The sequence below is a fragment of the Octopus sinensis genome, linkage group LG24 (genome assembly GCF_006345805.1).
Source record: "Octopus sinensis linkage group LG24, ASM634580v1, whole genome shotgun sequence".
In the NCBI taxonomy this organism is placed as follows: Eukaryota; Metazoa; Mollusca; class Cephalopoda; order Octopoda; family Octopodidae; genus Octopus; species Octopus sinensis.
In genome coordinates this window covers 4,353,419-4,369,831 of record NC_043020.1, presented here as the reverse complement: position 1 = coordinate 4,369,831, position 16,413 = coordinate 4,353,419, and the positions used below count along the sequence as shown (strand labels likewise).

General features: G+C 39.2%; 1 protein-coding gene across 1 annotated transcript in view; it reads right to left on the bottom strand.

The window, feature by feature from the left end:
- Positions 1-16,413, bottom strand: part of LOC115224052 (zinc finger SWIM domain-containing protein 6) — a 96,831-nt gene that overhangs the window by 32,868 nt on the left and 47,550 nt on the right. The window contains exons 2-5 of the mRNA XM_029794851.2: positions 12,614-12,704; positions 9,686-9,813; positions 6,217-6,360; positions 3,925-4,073 (exon numbers count right to left, since the gene is read on the bottom strand). Coding sequence (XP_029650711.1) covers positions 3,925-4,073; positions 6,217-6,360; positions 9,686-9,813; positions 12,614-12,704 — 512 coding nt within the window. The remainder of the gene's footprint in view (positions 1-3,924; positions 4,074-6,216; positions 6,361-9,685; positions 9,814-12,613; positions 12,705-16,413) is intronic.

Sequence of the window (16,413 nt, the reverse complement as noted above, 5' to 3'; positions counted from 1 at the left end):
ATTAAGCTGGCGTGTGTGGAAATGAAGCCTTACGGCAGAGCTACAAGAATTTCACAAACACAGGGAAGAATATCGATGTTGCACAGATCACAGTCAGACCCCAAAAGTGTGAGCAGTCTGGCCTATCGGTCACGTGGGAAGAGAAGAGAGAGAGTTGTAGAAGCAGATGGACAGAAGAATTAAGGAGGGGCAAGAAAAAAATGACAAGGACATAGTGAATTGAAAAGTGGAGGGAAAGTGAGTAAGAAGAGAAGGCAAAGAAATATGAGAGAGGGGGAACGAAAGAGAAAGAACGAATAAGCATGAAAGGGTTGATAGAAATAGAATCATACAAGATTGAATGTGTAGTGGGTACTTTTTATGTGCCACTGGCATGAGGTCCAGTTAGGCGGCACTGGCAATGACCACACTTGAATGGTACTTTCTACGTGTCACCGGCACACGACCAGTCAGGAGGCACTGGCATCAACTTTTCTCGAATGGTGCATTTTATGAGCCACCGGCATGGGTACCAATCAGGCGGTACTGTCATCGGCCACAACGACGACTTCACTTGCCTCAACAGGTCTTCGCAAACACAGTCTATTGCCTAAAGATTGAAGGGTACTCTTAAATGGTCTAGTTATGCTGCACTAGCATAGGCCACAAATTGGGTCTCACTTGGCTTGCCGGGTCTTCTCAAGCACAGCATGCCTTCAAAGGTCTCGGTCACTTGTCATCGCCTTTGTGAGGCCCAATGTTTGAAAGTCGTGCTTCACCACCTCATCCCAGGTCTTCTGGGTCTCCCTCTTCCACAGGTTCCCTCTACAACAAGGATCTGACACTTTTCACATAGCTGTCCTCATCCATACACAACACATGACCATACCAGAGCAGTCATCTCTCTTGCACACTACATCTGATGCTTCTTATGTCCAACCTTTATCTCAGGGCACTTACACTGTTGTGTATGCACACTGACATTACACATGTTCCAGTGGAACATACTAGCTGCATTCCTAGCAAGCTTACACATGTCCTCAGCAGTCATGACCCATTTTCACTGCCATGTAGCATGGCTGTTTGCACATATACGTCATACAGTCTACCTTTTACTCTGAGCAAGAGGCCCTTTGTCACCAGCAAAGGTAGGAGCTCTCTGAACTTTGCCTAGGCTATTCTTATTCTAGCAACTACACTCTCAGAGCATCCACTCCTGCTATTGACTTGGTCACCTACGTAACGGAAGCCATCAACTACTTCTAGTTTTTTTCCCTGGAATGTGACAGAAGTTGTTCTCTGCTTGTTTTCAGTGTTTATTGCTCCTGAGCATTTGTCATACACAAAAACTATCTTCCCAGTTAGCCTTCCTTTGATATTGCTGCACCTTTTAAGTGTCCATAGCTTACACTGGGTACATCTTATGGAGTTTCTACCTATGCCTTTTCTACACATCGAGCAGGGCCATCTACCTGAAGGGATTTGTGGTTTGTCTGCGTTCCTACTTATTAAACATTGGTTTTAGCTAGGTTGACTCTCCTCCAGTTGATAGTGACTCAGCAATTAGAGCAAAGTCATCAGCATAGAGGAGCTCCCAGGGGCATCTTGTCTTGAATTCCTCTGTGTTTCCACTGCACCACTTATGTGTCCACAGTTTTCACTGTGGACATTGAATGACTTTCTACCAACAGAACAGGGCCATTTTCACGAAGGGATTAGTGGTTTGTCCATTTTCCTGTATGCTAGAACTTTAGTTTTTGCTAACTTGAAAGTCCTTTGATTCCAGATTTTGCTTCCACAGCTGGAATTTCTTCTCTAATTCTACTACAGCTTCAGTTATGAGAACAAGGTCATCAGCACAGGAATTCTCATGGGTAACTGGTCTTAAACTCCTGTGTTATGATCTGGAGGTTTATGATAAATAGGAGTGGGACTGATAATGAAATTCTGGTGAACTATTTGCACATTGGATTCATCTACCCTTAACTTTTACAGCAACCACCAGTTTAGGTAGCAAGGGATCCTGATTAAGGCTTTCTCTAGGTCAATAAATGCTAAGTACAGTGGTTTATTTTTGGCTAAATACTTCTGCAGTTGTTTTACCATAAAAGAGTGCATCAATAATACTTCTCCCCAGCACAAAATCAAACTGAATTTCATGTAGACAAACTCTGTTCCTAATTAACTGGGCTATAACACCTTCAGTAACTTTCATGACCTGATCCAGCAATTTGATACCTCTATAATTATTTCGCTCTAAAGCATCTTTACCCTTGTAACAATTGATTATGATGGTGCTACAGCAGTCATTGGGTATGGTTCCTTCCTGTACAACCTGTGTAATTAGGCTGTATGCCACTTCAGCAGTTATTAAGTGTCGCAGCAGTAATTCTTAATTGACCAGAGATTTACCCTGTCTTGATATCCGTAGTTGTTTTGTGTATCATACAGCTGTTAACTAGAATATCTGATTCCTCTGTCTGGTTCACAGAAAGAAGCAATCCTGCCTTCATTCTCCACATTTAATAGCCTTTCATTGTACTACTTCCATGCCATTCTGTTTTCAGAATCACTAAATGCAAGTGTATTGTTATCCTTCCATCTTAATTTTCCCTGACATACTGTTCTGCAATGCAGAAAACCATTGTGCTTCTGGTCCTCATACCACAGAACACTGACAAACCTTTGACTTTCTGCTCCCTCCTCTTGCTAAATAGAACTGTCTCCTCTTTTGGTTGTATGGTATGGTTGTCTTCTACCCTCATTGTTCCAGTCAATTTCAAACCTGTCTTCACTTTTATGGCTCAGTCTCTTTCTCTGTTCCACCATCAAGTCACCCTAAATTTGATTGGAACTTTGCACCAGATTTGGTCTGTAACCCTCAGATGGTTGTTCCATAAATCCTTCCAGTTGTCTTATGTTATGTCAATCTTCTCCTCCTCCTCATCATCATCAAATGCTTTAATAAACACTTCTAAAGTTCTGACTGATCAAAGGATAAATATGAATATGTAAATATGTTTTTTGTGTGAGTGTATGTATGTACATACAAAAAATTAATACAAGCAGCTAGGCACAATGTGATACCATAAAGGAAACGTTCAATCGTTACTAAGTGTGACTAAGGGTGGCAATGCACCTACTTTGCTAGAAATAAGAGTTAAAATACTCTTAATGCTGTAGGAAGAGCACAGATACACATATGCTGACACACACACACATATTTGTATGCATGTTTGTACATTTATATCAGTATCTGTGTATCCCACAAGTAGTTGTACATTAAATGTAAGATAGTGTATGGCAAAGCAGAACCTTTGTATTACAGGTATAAGCCCCATTCTACAGGCTTCTACAGAAATTTTCTTAATTTCAATTGAAGGATTGTAATAACTTCAATTTCTGATTGAAGACACTCATCCAAAATGCATCATCATCATCGTTTAAATTCCGCTTTCCATGCTAGCATGGGTTGGACGATTGACTGAGGGCTGACAAACCAGATGGCTGCACCAGGCTCCAATCTTGATCTGGTAGAGTTTCTACAGCATGATGCCCTTCCTAACACCAACCACTCCGAGAGTGTAGTGGGTGCATTTTACGTGCCAGTCCGGTGGTACTGGCAACGACCTCGCTCGAATCTTGTACACATGCCACCGGCATAGGTGCCAGTAAGGTGATGCTGGTAACAATCATGCTCGAATGGTGTCTTTTACGTACCACCGGCACGGAGGCCAGATAGCCACTATGGCAACAATCACGCTCGGATGGTGCTCTTAATACCCTACTAGCACGGGGCTTGAGTGCCAGTAGAAGAATTGAAAGCTCCAGCTTGTGATTGAGAAGTAGCATTTTTGTTGACCATATACACACACACACACACACGTAGAGGGGGGAGGGAGACAAGAGACAAAGAGTAATAAAGGGAAAAGAAAGGAGACATACCTTTGAAAACATGGAATTTAACTGATTGGCTGAAGTACAATATCCTCCCTGAGAAAGGTAACTCTTCACCTGTTCTTGGACTTGTTCTTCATCTAAATGCCAGCTGTGTTCATCTTCTATTGATGCTCCTGCTGTAGGGTCTGGGGCACCTGCAATACATATTGGACAAATGAAAGAAAGTGACATTTAAGACATCTGGAAGGAGTTACATATATTAACTAATAACAGTTTGGCTCAGCTCCAAGCAATTTAAAGTTTTGTAGGCTCAAAAAACAAAACTAACTCATCAAGCGTCTGGAGACAAAGTAACAGGATACGAGACAAATTCAAGCTGGCTACTGGATGTTAGGCCTGTCGGTCAGCTCAGTGTCATATGAGGTTATTGGTCTGGAAGCAACCTCAGTCATTTTCTTTGTTTTTAGGTCCATGTGAATGGACAAAATGTAGGTAGGTAGTTGTCACCACTATACCTGAAAGCTGTGGTATGGTATATTTAACAACATCAATTCATTGCTGAGTGGAGTGTTGTTGCGGGTTAGTAGGGAATTGACATTATATTGGCAACAGTCTTTCTATGAGAGTAACCAGATTTGGTGGTGCTTGATTAAAAGTTGGTGATACAACATTGGATATTCAGCATGAATGGGGCTGTAGTTTATATAGGTAATAGGAATTAAATACGATGCCCTTGAGTATAGGAAAACAAGGCTTAAGGTGGTACATCTGAGTTGTCATCTGCCAGTGGTTTGAAGTCCATTAACACGATGTACCTCTGGTGGTAACAATAAGTTCATTCTGTGACCATCAGGATGTCTTCCCCAACATTGAATGGAGTATCATTGTCAGAACCACTCCATACTCGCCTGGAATTCACAACTGTCAACTCTGGCTCAGTGCGAGATTACACATTCTGCACCATCCTGCAGTATTCATTGACAGGAAGAATGAACTTTCTTCTTGTTGCCACCAGATACAAATACATACAATGGGTTTCCATACAGTTTCCAGCTCTCAAATTTACTCACAAGGCATTGATCAACCTGATGCTACAGGAGTTTTATCTCCCTGTATAGCCCAAGGTCTCACACAGAGATGGAACTTAAGATCATATGATGACAAAGTCTATATAGCCATCCTGTGCCTACACACACACACGCACTATACAATGTATATTTTGATGTGTAATTAGAGGGATGTATATTTGTCTGTGTATACATACATTCACACACTAAACGAAAAGGATTGAAGAGAGAGGACATAAGACATTTTAGTTTCCTTGAGGATAATGTCTATAGAACTGGTGGGACATTAAGTACACCCAGTGCACTGTAGGAGTTGGAAATAAATAAAAGCATCCAGCTGTGTGGAAGTCATACCAAATGAATAGCATGTCAGATTTGGTTTGGTTTCTATGGCTGGATCTGTTTCCTAACACTAGTTACTTCACTGAGTGTATAGGGGACATTTTATCATGGTACCATTACCAGAGAGTGCTATATCCTTGACAGGATTAAAGTAGCTTCATGTTCACCACTTACTTAACAGAGCATCCTGGGTGTAGTTTACCGTGACACTATTGAGGTAATTCTGTACCATTCAAGGTTGGAGTTTTCACTATCCTTTGATGCTGCCTAGACCCTGAAGATGATTTGTACAAGATGGAGAATAGATAAGAGAATGGTGAGAGAAGAACCAAGAAGGGAGAGTAAATACAGGGAGAATGATGAATAGTGATAGGAATGGAGGTTACTCTTGATAAATAAGGGTGACAGCTTTTGATGGTAAAAAGGGAGAAGATGTTAATATCAAGTGGTGCAAAGGAAAAGAAGTGATATCAGGAAGGACTGAAAAGGTGATGACGAATATAGTAAAAGGTTCTGCTTTCATTAATAACACGAGAAACATGAAATCATTTTTCTCCGTTTGTATCAAATCTTTCCACTTGTTTACATGATTTTGGATATTCTTTGTGTAAAAAGCCACAAACAGCAGGGGACTCGTGGTTTGGGCTATTTTACAGTTACAGAAATGGAGTCCTACAATATACTGTACAGGTGTACATGTGTAAATGAATATATGACTGCCTATATCAGTCTGGGAAGCCAGGAGGCTGCACCAGGCTCCAGTCTGATCTGGCAGAGTTTCTACAGCAGGATGCCCTTCCTAACGCCAACCACTCTCTCATATATATATATATATATATATATATATATATATATATATATATGTATGTATGTATGTATGCGAGAGAGAGATCTGTGCGCGTCTGTGTAATATCCATTCTGCACTTACCTGGTAATTGGTTGATTTCCGACTTGGCCTGTAGAATCTCATCTGCAATTTTCTGTGCAGTTGGTAACACCTCAGTGTGATGTTCTGCTATTAAATACTGTGAAAATTTCTGCAGCTGCTCTCGGCTCATCTGCAGTAGGGTTTCTGTTAAGACATGATATAATCAACTCTCATATATTTATATTAGGCAGGGCATTGAATGTAGTGGTTGGAGAGAATTTAGATGATGAAAATCACTTGATTGCACAATGTTAATGTTGGGTGAACAAGGGAACTAAATGGGAGTGGTTGGGTGTATTAAAGACATCAGATAAGGCATGTGTGAGAGACATGTCTGTAGTGGATGAATTAACCTGTGTTAAAAGATTGTTGCTTTTGTTGTTTACTGCTTGGATCAAGTAGATTTATGATTAAAGATATTCCAACCATTTTCTTCCTGTCTTTTCTTCAATGAGCAGGGAATGCAGGACCACATAATCCAATGTATCTAAATCACCAGCTGTGCCAAAGTAGCAGCCCCGTGCTGGATAAAACCAGGCAGTCCCTTGTAACAAAATTATGCCAGAAGGTCTCTAAAAATTTATAAAAAGTCCTTTTAATTATTTTGATGCATCTGCGGATTGTATGGATTTAAGCTGTACCTTGGTTAACCTGACAAAGTATGGGGTGATTTGAGGATTTGGCAGCTATTTCTAGCAAGTTGATTGATCATTATATCAACTAATCTCGCTTCATAAATTTCTGGTTTTCTGCCTATGTCAAAGATTATTATCATTAATATTATATCATTCATCTGTCTTTACGTTGTGTTCAAATCCTGTCATGGTTGACTTTCGGGGTCGATAAATTAAGTACCAGTTGCGTACTGGGGTTGATCTAATCGACTGCCCCCTCCCCCAAAATTTCAGGCCTTGTGCCTATAGTAGAAAGGATTAACATTATCATCATTATTATTATATAAGGTGGCAAACTGGCAGAATCATTAGCACATTGGACAAAATGCTTCACAGCATTTCTTCTGATTTTACATTTCAAGTTCAAATTCCACTGAAGACTTTGCCATTCATCCTTTTGGGGTCAGTAAATTAAGTATCAGTCATATACTGGGGGTCAATGTAATTGACTAGCAATATTTCAAGACTTGTGCCTATAATAGAAAGGATTATTATTGCAATTATTATTATTAAGGTGGTGAGCTGGCAGAATTATTAGCACACTGGGTAAAGTGCCAAGCAGTATTTTGTCTGTCTTTATGTTCTGAGTTCAAACTCTACCAAGGTTAAGTGCCTTCCATGCTTATTGGGTTGATAAATTAAGTACCAGTTGCGTACTGGGGCTGATGTGATAGACTTTCCTCTCCCTCAAAATTTCAGGCCTTGTGCCTTTAGTAGAAAGGATTAATTATTGTCGTTGAGGTTGGTGCAGCTGAGCTGAAGAATTTTGTTTCACAGTTTCAATTTCACTGAGTGACATATTGGACAAATGTTATTTTCTCTGACTTTAAGTTGAAGCAAACCTTATCTGTGAAGAGGAGTTGACAGAGAGTGTCTGGAAGTCTGCTGAGTGGATTGTTCTGGGAATTCAAATGTCCAACCATGTCACAGTGATTCCATCTTAGAAATACTTTAAGGGTGTCTGTGGAGTACTCAGTCATATATATGCTGATTCAATGAACCTGATGATTCAGTTAAACAACTGAACACTCAAGCTCAGAAATTCTGAGTTTCAATTATTATTACTTTAGGGATGTGGGATGGGAAAATCGTTAGAGTATAAAAAAAAGAATTAATTAACAATAAAAAAAACCCCAACAAAGAAAGAAAGCCCACCATGTACGCTTTGTTTCAGATTTTTACATTCTTAGTTCAAATTCCACCAGGGTGGACTTTGCTTTTCATCCTTTCGGGGTCAATTAAATAAGTACCAAATAATACTGGGGTTGATGTAATCAATGATCCCTCTCCCCCATATTTCAGGCCTTGTGCTTATAGAAGAAAGGGTTATTATTAATATTATTATTATTATTATTATTATTATTAATATTATTATTATTATTATTATTGAGTGAGAGAGCAGTGCATGCCATCAAAATGACACTTGGGTAAAATATACGAAGCCCAGTATACCCATCATGACTACCCTTCTGATAAGGGTACACTAGGCATATGCATCACAACCATGTGTGCGCGACATGGTGATCTCATATCAAGATAAACAATGCATGACCTTGCAGGTGGGGCCCAGTTAGAATTTTCTTCTGGTTGAGTAACCCATCTCGCTCAAAAGGTCCCTGAATAAGGGTTGTTTAAGGATGTTGAACGAAACACCCATATTTCCAGAGGTGAATTATTCAAACCCCAAAGAATCCCTCTCAACACATGGCTATGATGCTCCTCCACTACTTCTGCTTGTGATCAGAGATGCACATATCGTCAGCCACTAAGGGACATGCTCAACCGGTTAAGGTCAAACAAATGACAAGCAAATCTGTGATCTTGAACAGAACATTTGCTGTAGCCCATCTTATCAGAAGCCATGAGAGCCACCACCTGGTACTGCATCAGGGCATTTATTATTATTATTGTTATTAGTATTATTATTATTATTAGCTGGCAGAATTGTTAGCCTACCAGGCAAAATGCTTAATGGAATTTCATCCATCTTTATGTTCTGAGCAAAAATTCTACCAATGTCAACTTTGCCTTTTGGGGCAGAGGAAATAAGTGCCAGTTAAGCATTGGGGTCAAATGCAATCAACTTGACCCTTTACCTAAAATAGCTGGCCTGTGTCAAAATTTGAAACCATTATTATTATCATTATTACTGATAAATTATTGGTAGAATGCTGAACAAAATGTCATTAGGGTGATTCAGTTTGGGGTTCAAATCCTGTTGGAAAGGTCTGGTTGCAAGTCAACTCTTCAATGGTGAGCAGTAGGCAGCTCTTTGATTAAGATGAGAAGCAGTCAGATGGCGAGGGCTTCACTGACCAAGTTTAGACACTTCTTAGTTTATGAAAGTGTTTTATGATCAAATTTTGGCTTGAACTGTTTTGCTGATTCACATGCAATTTGCTACAGTTTACAAAAACTCAATTTCATCAAAACATGTGGTTGTTTGGACTGAGGGAAATCTGTGTCTGTTAGAGGAAAATTTCCTGAAAGTCAAACCATTGTTGGCATGTTTGGAAACTTAAAGCTACATTTCCATTGACTGAAAGTTCCCTTTTGAATTCATACATCAAGCAGTGTCTGATATATTGTCTGATCTAAACTCATAAAAGGGGTAAAATACAAATAAAACCACTATAGCAAAAATCAATCTGCAAATAGGAAAAAAATTATTGCTTATTTTACCATTAGTATTGAAAATGTACACTCAAAGTAGAAGAGAGAAAAAGAGTGAGGGCATATGTGTGTGTGTGTGTGTAGCAAGAGGGTGGGGAGAGAAAAAGAAAAGTTATTCATACCGGAGATTGGAACCCGTAACTGTACAACATCAGCCTTCCGTATACGGTACAGCGACAGAGCCACAACATGTTGACACCAAAATATGTCTTTATTGCCACAACCACATTTCACTGATGTAATTTTACATCTGAAACAAACAGCAATAACAAAGTGGAGATTATTATTTAAGATTGCTTAAAAATTCTTAAGCTAATTAAATTGTTGGAGCAAGAAAGTGAGAATTTCAACATTATGATGGAGAAGTCCTTCCATAATAATTTGAGATACGTATACATTAATGAATTGGTTTTTATTTGGAAGTCCATATGAACACATTGGTACCGACAAGCAACCATTTAGTTTGCTAAGGAAAAAAAGAAACATAATAAGCTGTAGTAAAAACCATAGAAAATAAGATTTAAAAGAATTAAGTTTACATGAAAAGAGGAGGGAGAGAGTTCTGTTAAATATTCAAAATAAGAGACTATTGGAGTAGAAACATTTCTTATAGGAGCTGGGTGGAAACAACAGTGAATGGATGAGTATTGGTAGTAAAACAAGTCACTTGATTAGTAATCTTAAAAGACAGAACAAGAAGTTTGGCATGTTGTGTGCTACTTTATTTCATCACCCCTTCTCTACAGAGTGAAAGTTTTGCTGATGACAAGAATGGTATTGCTTTCACCAAATTTTTCTGGCAACAAGTCTCTATGCTGCAAGATGTAGTTAACAATAACACTGCTGATAAGTCAGGTGACATGAAGAAGTGCCAAAGGATGTGGAGGACTTAGGGAACTCCGTCATCATCATCATCGTTTAACGTCCGTTTTCCATGCTAGCATGGGTTGGATGGTTTGACTGGGGTCTGGGAAGCCAGTAGGCTGCACCAGGCTCCAGTCTGATCTGGCAGTGTTTCTATAGCTGGATGCCCTTCCTAACGCCAACCACTCCATGAGTGTAGTGGGTGCTTTTTACATGCCAGGCGAGGCTGGCAACGGCCGCGATCGGTTGATGATTTTTACGTGCCACCGGCACGGAAGCTAGTCAAGGCAGCAACACTGGCATTGGCCACGTTTGGATGGTGCTTTTTATGTGCCACCGGCACAGGGATCACAACTACAATCTCCATTGATTTTTGATGTTGATGTACTTGACTCAATAGGTCTCCTCAAGCACAAGGTTGAAACAGTGTTTCTTTACTTGCCACCTGCACAGGAGTCAGTCCAGCGGCACTGGCAACAGCCGGGTGCCAGTCATAGGATTTGGTTCAATTTCGATTTCACTTGCCCCAACAGAGTTTAGTGTCCAATGAAGGGAGGTTGGCACGGGTATCAGTCATCGGATGTGGTCCGATTTCGAATCCAATTTCGATTTCCATGTAATATGTTAATGTGCATTGGATAGATGCAATGAGGCAGTGGTTAGATGATGCAATAGATGCAAAGACGGTTTGACATAGATTAGTTTTGGAGGCGAGAAAAAGATGGTGTTTGGGGAACCTGTGTGTCACTACGAGATGTAGATAGGGGACAAGATCAGCTGAGGAAGAGAAATGAGGATTGCAAAACATTTGATTTCTGTACCAGTAAAATCAGTGTGAGATAAGTGATAGAGCCACAAGGAGTTGTGAATGTTTAAATGAAAGGGAATGATAATTTCAAAAGAAGGTGAAATGAGTTACATAACTTCATGCAGAAGGAGATAATACAGTTGAAGAGATGTTAGTGGTTCAAGGAATTGGGAAAGCGGAAGAGGGAGCAGATGTATTTGGGAAAGCAAAGGAAGGAGACATCAAGCCAGGGTAACCGAAAGTCGTTGATATTAAGTGAATGACAGGTGGAGTTGTCAAAGTGCAGATACAATTTTTAAGCTGATCCTCTGGCTTGTTACTTTGGAGTTTCCCCCCTCAGCATGCAGCCAATTTCTCAGAAATATTTTACTTCACCAAAGTTGGCGCATAAGTGAAGGTGATGTAAGGTCAAGAAAGACATGACAACCTCTCATGCTAATGCCACAATAAAATGCACTCAGAACATTTGGTAAAGTGCTTAGTATTAGGAAGGGCATCATCATCATCATCATTTAACGTTCGCTTTCCATGCTAGCATGGGTTGGACGACTTTGACTGAGGACTGGCGAACCAGATGGCTGCACCAGGCTCCAATCTTGATCTGGCAGAGTTTCTACAGCTGGATGCCCTTCCTAAAGTCAACCACTCCGAGAGTGTAGTGGGTGCTTTTTATGTGCCACCGGCACGGGGGTCAGTCAGGCGGTACTGGCAATGACCTCAATCGAATCTTTTTACACATGCCACCGGCACAAGTGCCAGTAAGGCGACGCTGGTAACGATCATGTTCGAATGGTGCCCTTTTATGTGCCACTGGCACGGAAGCCAGTTAGCCGCACTGTCAAACGATCACACTCGTATGATGCTCCTTGCACCCCGCTAGCACAGATGCCAGTCAGCAAATTTGATTTTGATTTCACTTGTCTCAACAGGTCTTCGCAAACAGAGTTTAGTGCCCAAAGAAGGAAAAGGTATGCATAAGCGGGCTGGTTACGCATCCACTATAGAAGTTATACAAAAGTAAAATGCATGAGCAAGAGAGGAGTTCCTTTGCTTATCATAGTTAGGAGAGCAGTAACTCTGAATAAGAACCTTTTGATTGTCAAACTCACGTTAGCATAGAGAACGGATGTAAAATGGTAATGATGATGATTCTCATTCAGAAAAATGATTAACCATGTGGGAAAAAATATCTTGTAGCATTTCTTTCATTTGAGTTTTACAGATACTTCCTTGTCACCTCATACCCACATGAAATGCAATTTTATAATCAATGATATTTATTGATTACCTGATATCCATCAAGAAGAAAACAAATCAGCTTTGAACAAGTTTTGAGGAAACCTGTAAAAGGGATTACGGATATTTGAAGAGAACTTACCGGTCGAAACTAATAGACACTTTGTAGGTTTTTTCAGGTTCGGAATACAATGGGTTGGCAGGTTCTGTGACTGTACCACTGAGATGGAACCCTGAAATTAAGAAAATAAATGGTAACAAACACTTCAAATGTGTGTGTGTGTGTGTGTGTGCATGCATGATACTATAACATTTCAAGATTATGGTTATAAAGTTTTAAATTTGTGTCAGCTCATACGAAATGGTTGTGATGAGGAAGAACACCCATACCAAAATAAAAGATACAAGGGCAGTTTCTCTGAATGAGAACAGTTTCAAACTGTGATGACATATCCAATCCGAACCAGATGATGATGATGTTAATGTTGGGGTTGTTACTTTTAGGAAATTGGAAAAACAACAGAATATTTACTGATAGAGGGACTTGGAGGCAAATATATCATTTGTTTTGTTTTGAAATATATGCGCACTACAACAGATGGGATGGTCATCGCTGGAAGACCTTTGATTACAAAACTGTCCATGTGGTGTACAACAAGGTCAGCAACTGGAAAGAAACTGACTCGTGCTGAACACTCAGTTCTAAAAGTTATTGAAACATTCTTCATTGTTATAGTGCTCCTGCTATCCAGTGGTAACCCATTTCCAGACGGTAGTGGTGGTGGTGGAGGCATCAGGAGAGTATTCACCAACACTATCACAACCATCATCATCATCACTGTTGTATCTACTGCATCATCACCACTACCACCCTGTCATAACCATCATAACCTTACTACTCCAACCTCCACCCCACCATCATAACCACTTCACTACCACCACACCACCAGTAATCTTGGTGAAAAGAAAAACCAACTCCCCAGGGGGAGTGAGTGTTTGTGTGTGTGTGTGTGGGGGGGGCAAACATTAAAACGACAAGTAGATTACAACTTATAATAACTTAAGATCCCAACACTTTAATCCACTGTAATCCAAACATAAATAAGCTAAAGTCTCTTGATGCTATTATTATTATCATTAGGCTGAGGGATTTGGCTGAACTGTCAGAGCATCAGACAAAAGGCATTCTGTCAATGTCCTGAGATCAAATCCTTATAATGCTATCAACTGTGTTTCATCTTTCCAAGGCTGTTATCAAACACTGGCACCAATATAATCCATTCCTTTCCTCAAAATTTCTGGCCTTTTGCTTATGTTAAATAAATAAATGCACCCTTTTAAAGCCTAGCCAGGCTCATGGGCCCGGTTTCCCAGTTTCAATGGTGTATATGTTCTCCAGCTGGATGGGACACCAGTCCCTCACAACATTACTCATTTTTGACAGCTGAGTGGACTGGAGCAACGTGAAATGAAGTGTTTTGCTCAAGAAAACAATGCATCGCCTGGTCCAGGAATCGAAACCACAATTTTACCATCATAATGCTGACACCCTAACCACTAAGCCACGTGCTTCCACTTTGTTTATGATCTCTACTGGTTTTATGTTCAAACTGGCCACATCTGGCCTTTCACACCTACCCTATGATGTTATTTGAAAAATATACAGTCACATCATCAAAATCTTGAAGCTAAAAGACAATGTGTGATCAATTTAAGACAATGTTAATAAATCTTACATTTGACAGAGCAGCCTGAATGTTGAAGAGTGAAACAAAGGCAGAGTTGAGATTGACAATAAAAGACAGGAGGGTCACACAACACTTTGCAGTCATGTCTGCTCAATCAAAGTTCATCTACAGTTAAATAACATCAAAGTATTTAGTTTCATTGCGGTACGTATATTCCAGTTTAACCCTGCCAACAAGATAAATTTTGCCTCTCATTCCCTTGAGATTTATAATAAAATACCAGCTATATACTAAGGTCAATTCAATTGGCTATATTCCTCCAATACCATTTAGTGTCTTTGTTAGAAATTGTCATCATCATCATCATCATCATCTATAATATTGATTTTCATGACCTGTTTGAATCAAAATAGGCATAAAAATAGGAAAAACCGCTCTCAGGGTTAAGGTTTACTTTAACCACCTCCACCCAAGAAACAAGTGTAATAAGTAAAAAATTTGTATTAAACGAATATGAAAACAAAAATTTGCGCCAATGAACCGGCATCTCCCCAGAAAATAAAATATGCTTCAACACACGAATTCACATGAAGAATCCTGCACACCAGATACAAAAACAAAATTTTGATGAAATTTTATACAAATACCTTTCAAACAGCATAGATTACGATTATAAACAAACTTGTGGGCAAAGAATTTTCCAAGAGAAAGAAATTCATAAATTATTTTTTTGCTCGAGTGCAATGGAAAAAAGTTTTACATTAATTTATTTTTCCTTTGAATAATAGAAAAAGGTTTTAAAAAAGATCCCAAAGGTGGAGATGTGCTAAAAACAACGGCTAAATTGCCCTTTTTTCCATAATGAAAATATATTCAACACCGTATTTATGAATTTGTTTCTCTCACCCTGGTACACAAGATCTTGTTTTTATTTGCTTTGGTGCCTGGGTGTCAAAGTAAACATTAACCCCCACCAGAATTCCTACAGATATGAATGAAATAAAATTACCATTACGATTTATGTATTACTGATTGCTCTCTCACAATCTTCTTAACCGGAACAAATAATACAAAATTTAGTTTTAAACCATAACTGTTTGATTATATTGTTATTAAAGAATATAATATATCTCTATGTGTCTGTGGGTTTAGTCCCGAAAAGCTCTGAAACAGAGCGCCCTTGAGGAAAATGGTTTTCAAGAGAAGGTCATCTGTAAATAATAATAAAAAATAGGTACTAATTGAGAACAGTGGTCCCGGTGCGCACACTTGCGCATCCGCGCTAGCTAGTCGTGACTAGTCGATCCTACAACGACTACCTAGCAAAGTAAATCAAACACAAAATAAATAATTTTTTTACACAAAGAAAATAATTTTTGTTAAAGTAAATAAAACACAAAACACAAAGTAAGGATCGACTAGTCACGACTAGCTAGTGCGGATGCGCAAGTACGCGTGTGCGCGCACCGGAACCACTGTTCTCAAGTAGTACCACAAAATATATAATTTGCTACGAGAAGTCACTCACTTTTTTAGATTGACAACTCTTCCCTCCGTCAAAATTAATCTTTTTCCCTCTGTATATTTACCCAGTCTTTATCACACACACACACTCTCTCTTTATTTGTATTATTTCTCATGCATTGTTTTCATTTAGCTATTAATGCAAAAATCTTGCTTTCAGATTGGGTAACAATGATAAAACTTCTGTAACATTTTTCTAAAATTTTTCTGGAATAAATGAATTACAAACTTGGATTCAGTGTGAAAAAGTACATCAATAAACCAAGTGTGAAAATGTTCATTTCATTATAAAATTTCTAAATCAGTGGTAGAGAAAAGATACCTGTCCAGCTCTTTCGGTTTTTGGATTTTCTCATGGAAAACTTGGCCCCCTCGCTGCACGTTTTCACCACACTCCCTCTCACTCTCTATAAAATTATATTGCTCACAGTCAGTGTATTGCATGTGAGGAATTTCATTTGGGTGACATAGTGATTTAAAAAAAGGTATGTTAAAGATAATCTCTCTCTATATAAAGCTGAAGTTGTCTGTGTGTGGCAGGTTTGGTAGCCTTCAAACTAACCCTATCTCCTCCGAGACCCTGCGGCGCAAGTTGACCAAAATTGAGAGTATGATAGAAGACTTGCTCTTCCTTCTGTAGAAGATAAAATTCAAATCGGACCTTGTTAACACTAAAAATTATTTACATAAAAAAGGTGCTTTTTTTCTATGAAAATCCCTATTTCTTACG